This window comes from Patella vulgata, chromosome 9, assembly GCF_932274485.2.
Source record: "Patella vulgata chromosome 9, xgPatVulg1.2, whole genome shotgun sequence".
Lineage (NCBI taxonomy): Eukaryota > Metazoa > Mollusca > Gastropoda > Patellidae > Patella > Patella vulgata.
Genome location: NC_065887.2, coordinates 14,146,175 through 14,158,324, shown reverse-complemented (window position 1 = coordinate 14,158,324; position 12,150 = coordinate 14,146,175). Strand labels below are relative to the sequence as shown.

At 38.4% G+C, this 12,150-nt stretch overlaps 1 protein-coding gene across 2 annotated transcripts in view; it reads left to right on the top strand.

The window, feature by feature from the left end:
* The window catches only part of LOC126831915 (melatonin receptor type 1A), a 37,060-nt gene extending 33,995 nt beyond the window's left edge, over window positions 1-3,065 (top strand). Inside the window, exons 2-4 of one of the 2 annotated variants that reach the window (XM_050562587.2) lie at window positions 580-1,400; window positions 1,756-1,960; window positions 2,670-3,065. In XM_050562587.2, the coding sequence (XP_050418544.1) occupies window positions 585-1,400; window positions 1,756-1,960; window positions 2,670-3,016 (1,368 nt within the window). In that variant the 5' untranslated portion in view covers window positions 580-584 and the 3' untranslated portion in view covers window positions 3,017-3,065. The remainder of the gene's footprint in view (window positions 1-579; window positions 1,401-1,755; window positions 1,961-2,669) is intronic. The other variant, XM_050562586.2, reaches the window with a different exon arrangement.
* The last annotated feature ends 9,085 nt before the right edge of the window (window positions 3,066-12,150 follow it).

Genomic DNA, 12,150 nt, shown 5'->3' with positions numbered 1-12,150 from the left:
TGGTTAATCAAATATCTGACGTCATAGGATCCAAAGTCGCGGCGCGTATGACCCCTGACGCGAACCACGTTACAACCGGTCAGATCTTCATGTAGTGGAGGCCATCGAAAGTAAAAAAAACGAGACGAAATATAGAGCTGGATTTTAATCAGATTGCCTTAGGGGCAGTGGCTATAACACCGAAAAACCAGAGGTGAGAGGGGTCAACCCCTAAGAAAATTTTGAAAAATTGAGACAGTATCCTGGCATTTGAGGTCATTACTGGGAGCAAATTCTTGTGAACGTGATGACCAGAAATGGGAATCAATGGCACAGAATATCGAGAGCTGCCTGTCAATTGAGAGTTGACAGAACATTTGTACAGTCTGTCGCCCCACGACCCACGCATTAGTGGTACTACTAATTGTTGCCGGTGCCAATTTAAATTTCAAAGAGACGCTAAACCCAGTTTCCTACTTTTAAAAGTTGGGATTTAATGGTCAGGTTCTCCTTCAGATTTTTAACTTTACACTGTGTTAATGAACGATCAGAACTGTGATTTACAAGTATTTTATCAGGTTCTTCATTTTCTCTTTTCAGATCTAATGGACTCGTCCAATCGGCATCACCTAGCTTTGGGTGGTAAAAGACCAACAGGGGCCACGCCAGATGTTCACCTATCAGGTGTAATAACAGTTGTTTTAGAAGTATTTCTACTCCTGGAAAACCTTCTCCCATTGGTTGTTGCCTTATGGTGGAAAAGACCAATCGAACGTGTTGTCACAGACAAATTAATCGCAGCCATTAGTGTGACATACATTTTATCAGCTCTCATTCCCACACCTTTAGGACTTGTGTCGTTTTTCAACGGTAGTTGGTATGGTGGAAAAGCTACATGTGAGTGTTTCCAGGTCACGACTACGTGGTGCAGCCTATCAACAATGGCCTTCGTCACTTATATGTGCGTAGAACGTCACAACTTCTTGTGTCCTTGTTTTGGATGGAGATCGAGTGTTGATAGTAAAGACAGTGTGGGCCTTATGTTGTTTCTTTTATACACAATAACGTTATCTATAGCCACACTTCCGGTTATTGGTTTTGGACCGGAAGTGATGAAAGGGAATAACAGTTGTGAATCATGGATTGTTTCTAGTCCTGTATCTGGGAAAAGACAGGTTTATTTTATCGCTTTTCTGACATTTGGCTACATCAACGTAGTCGTCACTGCCATATCTTGCACATTTATTGGAATTGTTGTCAATAGGCCGAAACTTGCTCAAAAACTCGGAAGTCAAGATCCACCAATCAGAAATACCGAGTTTCAGTTATTAGACGATCAAACGAGGAACTTTAATGGAAGCCACACACGAACAGTTTTGATATTGGTTGTATTAAATCAGATCACGTGGATTCCTGCCTTAGTATGTATTTTCGTTTTATTTTACCCCGGTGTATCAATCATTTTACTGGTATGATATACAGCTCCATGCGTTTCAAGGCAAAACGTTGAGTCATTCGGATGGACCGCAACGACACACCCCACCCCACCACCATACACACTTTATCGGATCTTCCATTATTAAGTAACGCCATACAATTTGATTAAGGCCAGCATTTTCTCATTTCATTCAGAACCGTCAGAACATATTGGAGGTGGAGGACGGATCCGCCCCCACCTCACCCCCACCGATCATGCTTATTTTTTTTCTCCCAAGATGACTTTGGAGATTGGTTATCCTTCACTCTCAATATGAAGATCAATGTCCTTTTTTTCAGACGATGATCACCATTCAAAAATGTGATTATAAAGTCAGCGAAGCCGCTATGATGTATGCCTTACTTGCCACGTCACTTCCGGGACTGCTCAATCCTCTTTTATATGGTTTATTTCTCGAGAGTTACAGGGAAGGCTATAAGAAGTTACTGTTACGCTTCGTGTGTTGTTGCCTTAAGAAAACAGCCCTTGGTCAAGAATTACAGGGTAAGATAATGAAAGACACTGAGATTATGTCTGCCAGTATGAGAATTCCATAGAACATGAAATTGAAAAGGGTTTAAAGTGCTACTTGTCTATTTGTCCTGGCTGATAAAAACCCCTTGGTGAATACCGGGTAAAACCGATAAAATCCAGGAAGCTTTCCGCATCTTTTCGTGTTCACATTTTACTTCCATAACATTGCAAAATAATGTAGATACGTGTAGCCTAAGAGTTACAGAAAATATTAAAACAACTGTATTATTTACACCACCACTAAGCCGTAGAACAGACATGGAAGACGGCACAATATGTTCCTAAAATCCTGTTTATTAAAAATTCAATAATAAACCCACTAATATTCAAAACAATTTATTTCAACGTAACCATAGCATATACACGAAAAGAGAAAAGCTTAGGTTCAATAAATAATCAAGGAACATAAAAGTGAACTCCTTAACTTCAGTTTTACTCATATGTCCGTCGGTTATCACATCTACCATTGAATCAAATGCCGTAACTTTGATTCAAGGCTGTGGGTTCTCTAGTTCCTTCCCACTGCAGAGATTCCTTGCGTCACACGTTTGTGTCCTGGCAATCTTAGTTCCATTCTGGTGAACAAAATATCAAGGGACCTGGCTGCCTGCACACTATAAGATAACTCTATGTAACCCTGAATGTTGCTAAATGTATTTCTGGTTATTCTTCTTTCCAGCCGTAACGCCGAGAATCAAAGCTTCCACAAGTGCAGCGAAAAGAGTACGGCGTCACCACGAGGATTCATTTTCAACAAGTGCTTCTAATCCTATTTGTGACAATGATTCATTAATATTAGAAATTCACCAAAATGAAGACAATACAACTCCCAAATTACAAATTAGGACAATTGAACATCAAGGGCCTTTAGCAGACGACGATGATGCTTCATGTGATACACGAAATAAAGATCCCACACAGCCAACGTCATCTGATTTAGCATTATCATCATCGTGCAGTAGTAGTGAAGAATACTTGTTAGACTCAGACGATGACGATTTTGACGAAGATGAAAGTGTCATATAAGTAACCTAACTGTGTTTTAAAAATAAATTTACTTTTTTAATGGTGTGTGCTCAATTTTATGCCTTTAAATTGCAGAATTTGTGCTCTGAGGACAGCAAGCTCTTGGGTCTTTAAAGCATCTTCGCCAAGTCTATCCGGCATATTTGTTTCTAACGCTACTCACCCAAAACTTTAGTATAAAATAACCTTGTCAACTTATCATGTTTGAAAAAATTCTGTTTACCCTTATTCTGTTGTGAGTTGGTCTAAGTAAAATAATTTCCCCCAGGGAAAAAAAATAGTCGGTCTCAAAATAAGTGCAGTCACTGCAGTTGGTCTCAAAATCATGCATCGGCGACTGTCCAAATGAATTAATGAGGTAAACAAATAATGCCAGAATAGAAGGGAAAAACCTCAAATACTTAATATACGCGCACCTAAATATCTTAAGTCACATAGTCGGTCTCAAAATAAGTGCTCACTACAGTCGGTCTCAGACTAAATGAATTAATGAGGTAAACAATGCCAAAACAGAAAGGAAAAATTTTGTGTGAATGCGTTCACCTAAATTGCAACGGTATAGTATAAAATAACCTAGTCAACTTTTCATGTTTGAATAAAAAAAATCCTTGTTATGAGTATGTTGGTCTAAGAAATTGAGAGAGCTTGTTAAGAAGATTTTGATAAATTATATTCTTGATTGTCATACGAATAACATCAGTCGAACAGTTGGTAAGAAGTTATCGGAAGCATAGTTTGTTTCAGAAATACGTAAAAAAATCTTTAAATTATGAAATGTTATGGCGATCTATTGAACTTAAGAATTTTTACTTATTGCATATTTAATCCCAGTAGAAATTAAAAGTATTTTAATCATGTGTTTTCTGACCGTCAGAATTCTGCAAAACCTTTCCACACGGATCCCAAAGTCCAGTAAATGACATTTCAGTGACCAAGTAAGCACCCCCGTGAGACAAAGTCCCTTCAGGCCCAGTCCCCCAAAATTAAAAACTCAGTTACATAATTTAAATTTTCTAATGTGTAAAATTGTTCTTTCTAGTCTCACATAACAGGCGAAATTGACGGACGGGCCTCAAGATTCTGTCGCATTTCTTACCCTCTCGAAAAGGAGAATTTGATCCCATTTGTCATGACATTGACTATAATTTTTCAGGCCGAGTCCACAAAAATTAAAAGGTCAGTTACATATCTGATTTTTTTTTTGCGCCTACGCCGCTAGATTCCATTATGGCATCATTCTTCCATTCCTCTGTGGTCTTATACTGCCCCAGCACTGTCATATTCACGGTTATAGTGAACTGCCCAGTTAGTAGTATCGCCGGTGTGCGGGTCGTGGGTCGTCAGACTGTACAAATGTTCTGACAACTCTGACAAAACAGACGCAATTGACAGGGGCAGATTTCGAGATTCTGACCCATTGACTCCTATTTCTGGTTCTCTTGTTCACAAGAATTTGCTCCCAGCAATGACCTCAAGTGCCAGGATATTGGTTCAATTTTTCAAAATTTTCTCAGGTTGCTCAGTGTTATAGCCACTACCCCGAAGGTTCACATAAATTTAATTACAAAATCAATAACAATCATCATATTATATGACATATACTTTATGTCAACTTGAATAAAACTACTTTCCAACGAAATAACGATCGGCGAACAACTCTATTTTCTACCGGGACACCCAGTGTTATAGGAAGGATTTTATTGACATTCATTGTGGGGTGTGATTGTGTATAGCGTCCTAGATTTGGAACCGCCCAACCCCACCCCCTATTCCCAGCTTCCAGATCAGCTACTGGCCCCTAGAAAACTATCATCTGTGGTGCTCGGCCCCTGACTGCGTTACTCGTATTAGGGACATGTGCATCAGTCGGTCGCATTTTTGCTAAACAACACCCCCCCCCCCCTCGGCCAAACAAAGTCTTTATGTACGCCCCTGCTGTTGTTAGATAAATTTCAAGGAAGCGGTATAACCCCGTCAACAGAGCAGGCGATGTTTTATGTTTTTGAGCGCATCAGTATTTGGAGCCACGGTGGCTAAGTGGTAAGACGCTGGAGGTCGCGTGTTCAATCCCTGCATTGGCCGATAAAATTCATCTGACAAGGACGCCTGTCTAGTCTATACACGGGACGAAAAACCGAGGTCCTGTTCACACATTCGCGTGCACGTAAGAGATCCCTTGGCAGTTGGAATTCGATATAAAAGTAGACCATAGTGCCGTTGCCCGGGCAAAATTTCCCTCATAACGCACTGTTTGGCGTATGCAAGTCTTCATTAGCCGGAGCAGAACAGTAGGACGTTAAACCCTATTTCATTTCATTTCCTTTGCATCAGTATTGAAGCAGTGTTGATCACCCTCTGCAAGTGTTAATCAGACCTATTCAATGCACATTGTATAGCACCTGTGTAACTTAATCTCTACCGGGCCAAAGCGTCATGATACCGCTGATTTGGTTAATTCCAACGAAATGTTGAAGTAATTATTATTAGATTGACCACCCTGCCCCGTAGCTTTGGCTTCTGCGTCACATATATGGCTACATGTATACATCAATGTAGTGACAGGTGTCATCTATGAGACGGGGTATGCTTACTTACCTTTCCTAAAACAGCGGACTCCAATTCTTATCCATTCAGAATATTCACATAATTATCAACACTTATCATTAATACAGATCTTGCGGATACAAATGTCTAAACTGTGACAAAGTGAGTAATGCCAATCTCATTGGCACATTATAGGCCAATACTGAGCACGCAATGGGGATATAATGAGCGCAAAGTAGGCATACACTGCGCTCTCGGTGGGTCTATATTGAGCACTTGACATATGAGATCTCCGAAACTGCTTCATAGCGGTGATAACCTTTTTACTTTTCCACGTCGACAATCTAAAAACCACCGGAAAAGGCCTGCAGTATCTATTACGTTCTTCTGTCACAGCAAAGATATTGGTAATAAACTAATATTAAATTCTTGTTTCGTTATATATGTCCAGCGCCGTAAATATAAGTCAACACAGCGAGTGGACAGTCATTCAGTTTTTTCCCCTCCAGTTCCTGGAATTCACTGCATACGCAGTTCAGCCGTCAGTCAGAAACTCTTTATTTGTCAATTTGTCGAAGTGTGGTTTTCTCATTAACCGTTTATCACGCAAGCCAGGGTAATCACAATGAATGATAGATGTAATATTCCCTGTATTTAATTAGTAAATTTAGTAATTAGTAAAGATTTTAGGAAAGAGTAAAGATTTTAGGAAATAGTAAAGTAAGAGTAAATTTTAGGAAATAGTAAAGATTTTAGGAAATATTTTAGGAAATAGTAAAGATTTTAGTAAACAGTAAATTTTTAATATTTTATTTTTTGGTAAATTGTAAATATTTTATTTTTTGGTAAATACTCTTTTTTTTAGGTAAATACTTTATTTGGTAAATACTTTATTTTTTAGTAAATACTTTATTTTTTAGTAAATACTTTATTTTATAGTAAGGAAAGAGTAAAGATTAGTAAAGATTTTAGGAAATATTTTAGGAAATAGTAAAGATTTTAGTAAACAGTAAATATTTTGGTAAATACTCTTTTTTTTAGGTAAATACTTTATTCGGTAAATACTTTATCTTTCAGCGTAGTGGAGGCAAATGTGGTTCCGTGGGCTTGACCCTGAGCCAATTCCTATGTTCAAATTATGAACGGGAGCGCACATCCGGATTGCGGCACATTTATTCTCTTCCGAACGTTCAAGTTTTAAAATGAGCTAATACTGAAGACACTCATCGAGCTACCGTGGGAAATGTAACCGTAAATACATTTTATAAAAAGATTGTATGGCTTTAAACAAAACCAAACCTAATTTCAGAAAACAATTGGAATAGTCACGTTGTCGTATAATAGAATTTTTATCAGTGATAGATCATTCCTGTCACAAGTTTTAGCTTTGTAATGGAATCCTTACCAAAGCGATCCATTTCTTTTATAAGATAAAGCGAATAAGAGAAATTAGACTATTATCTTTCAATCTGGAAGGCAGGAATAAGTTGGGTTTTTTTCTTATTATCTAGAATCTATCAAACAGTCAGTAGGTCAGAAACGAGACAAATCAGAAAATCGGCTGATAAATGATGGAATTAGCTAAACATTTTGATCGATGTCATAAATACAAATCCAAATAAGGAAAGGATTTTGATTTATCATCTTCTCTTGAGAATTTCAAACCCTTCAGATCGGATACAGAAAAATTGGAAGCTCTCGGGAATATGTAAACCTGTACAATACCCCGAGGCAAAAGAATACATTTGAATATTTTATAATTAAGATTTTGGACTCCGTAAATTTCCATTTGACTTCTTTAGGACAAAATCAATATGCCGATCAAGTTGCAAAGGTTTCCGTGCTCCAATGTTACTCTTAATTGATTTGGGCATTAAAAGTAAAAACGTGGGAATTACTCGGCGATTTTCGACAGGGGGCGGAACGGGGTCTTTCTGTATGACCACACCCACCAAGTTCTACGACGGGGTTAAATAACTTTTCTCAATAACCTGATACGTTGAAGGCACAAGGTTCTATCAAGCGGGTCATTTTCCTACAAACGGGTCAATGGCGTTTTAGGTCCACTAACTTTTCCGGCGTGGTTCCCCCTTGTCAGTGATGCAGGACGGATGGCCTGTCAGGGACAGCTGTCTAGTCCTTCGGATGATACGAAAAACCGAAGTCCCGTGTACACATTGGAATAAACGTAAAAGATCCCTCGGCAGTTGGAATTCGATATAAGAGTAGGCGATAGCGCCACTGCACGGGCAAAATTTCTCTCATAGCACACTGTATGGCGTATGCCCGTCTTCATTAGCTCAGTAGGAGCAGAACCCCATTTCATTTCATTTCTGAATATCCTGCTTAAAATTTCTGAACGCTAGTTAAGAGATTGGGGAGTTCTTTGCAGTAGGGCGTTAAACACCATTTCATTTAGGTCCACTAACACATCTACAAATACTAATAGAAAAAGTCTTCATGGTTCTTCCACAAATATTATTGTCAAAAAATCTAACAGAGCAAACCTCAATGAACAGCATCACCAAGCTTTATATTATTAGGCGACCGCAAATACAATATCCCACATCTTGTATTTTGGAAATGTGGGGATGGGGATGGTGGTTTAGGTGGAATTGAAAAGCAGAAAATAGGAACTAATAAATGTAAAAACCAATAATATAGATAGTAAAATTATTTTTAAAAAAACCTCCACAATTATTGAACACGATATTACCGTAGAATTAAGCTGGGCGATTTTGAAAATTAGACACCGCAAATACTATTTCCTTCAATTCAAGCCAGTGTCGACGGGGATATACGACACGTCCAAATGTGGGCATAATATGCCAATGTCAATGATGGATATATCAAAATAGATTCCACTCAGTTAAAGTCAGATGTCAATTTCAATTAATTTGATTTCTTATAATGTACGGATTCCCATTCCTATCATTGCACATCTTTATTTTATTCAAGATTACATCTAATCCGATACTGTATTGTCCCTATGTAAAGAATAGAATTAATATCAATTTTGTCCATTAGCTGATGAATTATTTTATTCAACATGCTCTTTGTTTCTGAAGCAAACAATGCACTTAGTTTATGTCAACAATAAAAATAATAACAACCAATCCTTGAAAATGCATCATTAACAACGTTTTTTCCACATAGGCGTACAGCAAGGTCTATGACTGGAAGAATTGTAAAAATAAACCTTGGATTAATGCTCCCTAAAATGGGTTACATTTGAATGACAATAGCTGAGAAATGACTGAGAAATTTATTAAGACATAGTGGGGTGGGGCTGCAGTTAATCCTTGACTCCCATACCCTGCCAATACTTTTCTTTCTGATAGAGGATGATGGACCAACAGAGATAACAAGTAACGGTGTGGCTTAAAGACGAATTATGCCTAAATCTGCCTATTGCAGTTCTTCTTTCTGGCTTCAAACGTTATATAAACTATTTATTATAATCAATCTCTAGAACATCGGATTGTCGAGAAATAGAATGGCTTTGAAAAACTTTCCCCTTTTAAAAATTAAACGTTAGATTAATACCCGAAAAATGTTCTTGACAATCGCGACTATTCAAGTTTTATTGTTCCAAAATTTCAAACTCATAACTTTGACTAAGATTTTCAATATATTCATTTTTCATGATCTATTTTTGAACTATATACCAAGTAATATACTAGATTGAGACACGATAGCTTCCGGTTTTATAATTACATGTAAATCAACGTGATCTGTCAATGTAAATATACTATAACAAATAATTTCTATATAAATAGAATTAATTAAAATCTTTGGTTTACTTTGGGCTGGGGGGAGGGTAGCTTCACCAGTGAGGAAGAATTGAATACAATATCTGGATGAAAAGGACGTCGGGTATATGCAACATGAGGGTTTAATTAGATCGTTAGTAGTATAGGTATGTTATGTGTAATTACGGATACACTGAGCGATTATAATTAAGTCTTGGAGATCTAATAGGAATACAGTTAGCAACAACCAAGAATTACACGATCTACAGCAGTGGTTTCCAACCTTTTGTTGGTTGCAACCCTATTCCAGAAACCATCATCTGATCGCGACCCCTCGAAGAACAAAGTCACCTTTTACTATGAAACATCATCATTATTTACAGATCAAAATGTTCTAATGAGAGACTTTAGAGCGTGAGAGGGGAATGGCGATTGGCAATGTGACAAGAGTATAGAGGTGTATAGATCTGGCCCTGAGTTCACAAAGCATTCTCAGACTTAAGTTGAGAATTGGCTCAACTTTCAATCACTGTTTATGAGAAATATCTTTGATCTAGAAACACAAAAGTTTGCACATAGTTTCTTATTGATGTATTTGATACATTAAAACAACAAAAGTTTTATAAAGAGCTATATTGTAGTTAAAATAAGGTGAACAAGTTTGAGTAAATTCTCAACTTAAGTCTGAGAATGCTTTGTGAACTTGGGACCAGAGATTTATATGCTTTTTCGTCCGCCACGACCCCACTGAGGTCGCAGCCCGTGATCTAGAGGAGTCTAGAGTGAAGAAAAACAAGTATCATAAAGGATTGCTGTTCCTTACAAAGGGAATACAAAAAATAGGTTGCAAGACAACAAAACATACGCCCCACAGCAGCTACGTCGCCTAGTTATAGTCCACAAGGGTCGCTATATATTTGCCGGAAATAAAACCATTTGCAAAAATATGTCTCGTGAGCTTAAATACTGTGTATAAATGATAACTTTAGTCTCTAGGGTGATCAAGGGTCATAACTCTGGCAATGATTATCCGAAACCGTAAATAAACCACAAGCTTCTTCGGCTCATGACCTTAAGGCCCGGTCCCAGTGGCCGATGGACACAAAACGTATGCAAAAAGGACACAGCGGACGAGCAGACTTTCGGGGACGGCTCCATCCGTTTTCATCCGGTCCAGAAATGGACAAAATTGACGAAAATTTGCGAAAACAGAACGGAAAAGAACGAACGTGTGAAGTATTTAGCAGGGATGTTAAATGGATGTTCATCGGAAGCCTAGCGGATGAAAGCGTATGGAAGCTCCGACATCCTTCAATATACCAGATACATCCCAGATACAAACGCTTTGTCCGTTTTAAAAACTTTATATAGCCTACGAGATGCATACGCTTACATCCTTTCTATTTCTGTGCTACTAACGATGTATAGACGTTCCATGTACCTTATCTTTCCTCCCTCTTTCCGTTTTCAGCTGGAGCGGATGTGAGTTGCGAGGATGCCCAGAGGATGCAGAGAGGATACAGTGGACGCTTAACGGATGATAACGGACATGGAACGTTTAATGCTCGTATATGTCGCGCGTTTACATCGTACACGGCAGAAAGTATAGATGTTCCATGTACCTTATCTTTCCTCCCTCTTTCCGTTTTCAGCTGGAGCGGATGTGAGTTGCGAGGATGCCCAGAGGCTGCAGAGAGGATACAGTGGACGCTTAACGGATGATAACGGACACTGAACGTTTAATGCTCGTATATGTCGCGCATTTACATCGTACACGGCAGAAAGTTCATCCGTTATAAAAAGTTTTGTGCAGCTCAAAACTTTTTGCGCGGATGAAATCAAAATGAACGGATGCTCGATGGATAGAGCGTATGAAACACGTATGCAATGAGTACACAACGGATGCATGGCGTTTTCAAACGCAGGGCAGGTTTTTTCCCCTTTTTATATCCTCTTTGCATCCGTAAGTGCATTGGGACCGGGCCTTTAAAGGCAATGGGATATTAACTGTAGCCTCTAGAGCTTTGAAAGTATACGACCAGATTCCAATGTGGGCGTCTACAAATGAAGTGAATGCAACGCACGAAATCATTTTTATATTATCGATATCCCGTATGAACGATTATCAGGCGCATGTCAGCGAACACAGTTAACAGTAAATTAGCAATTTACGCAGCCCTTGCGTGTCCGCAAAGCAAGAGGTTACTTTAATTAAGCCTGGCCAAGTCAATGAAAACGGATTGGATATCAATGGGGTTTGTGGTAACGGTTAGCGTATTGGCAGCCAAAAAACGTTCCACTTCCCATGTTCAAAAATTCATTTAGCGAAATAAAACAAACACAGGTTAATTGATTCTGAATATTAAGGAAATATTAATCCAGCTGTGAAATCTAATCTGACAGCCGTCTGTATAACTTGGATAGGATGTTGGATCCCGAAATAAAATATCAAACTGCGAACTTTCTAAAATCGAAACCGAAATATCAGCCACAATAAGTCGATCAACAGTAGGGTTGACTGGTTACCTGTCCCACTCAGGCTGATAGCCAACCAGCAAAGAGAAGTGATCGTATGTTGGTTTTTAATATCGCTGGATCTTGTTGGAACAAGGGAAGAGCAGCAAGAAAAGAGCGCACAATATTGTCATTTGGGCAATGGGAATATGATGACATCGAGTATTTGAAGTAACGCTTTTGAAATTCAAGTGTACTTTGTGAAAGCAGGGCATAGCTCATATTATGGACAATATAATGTCTAAACAATGAGATTGTAATTATTATTTAATAATTATCTATGTTCACAACCGTATCATTGGAATTCATTCTTGAGGAATACAA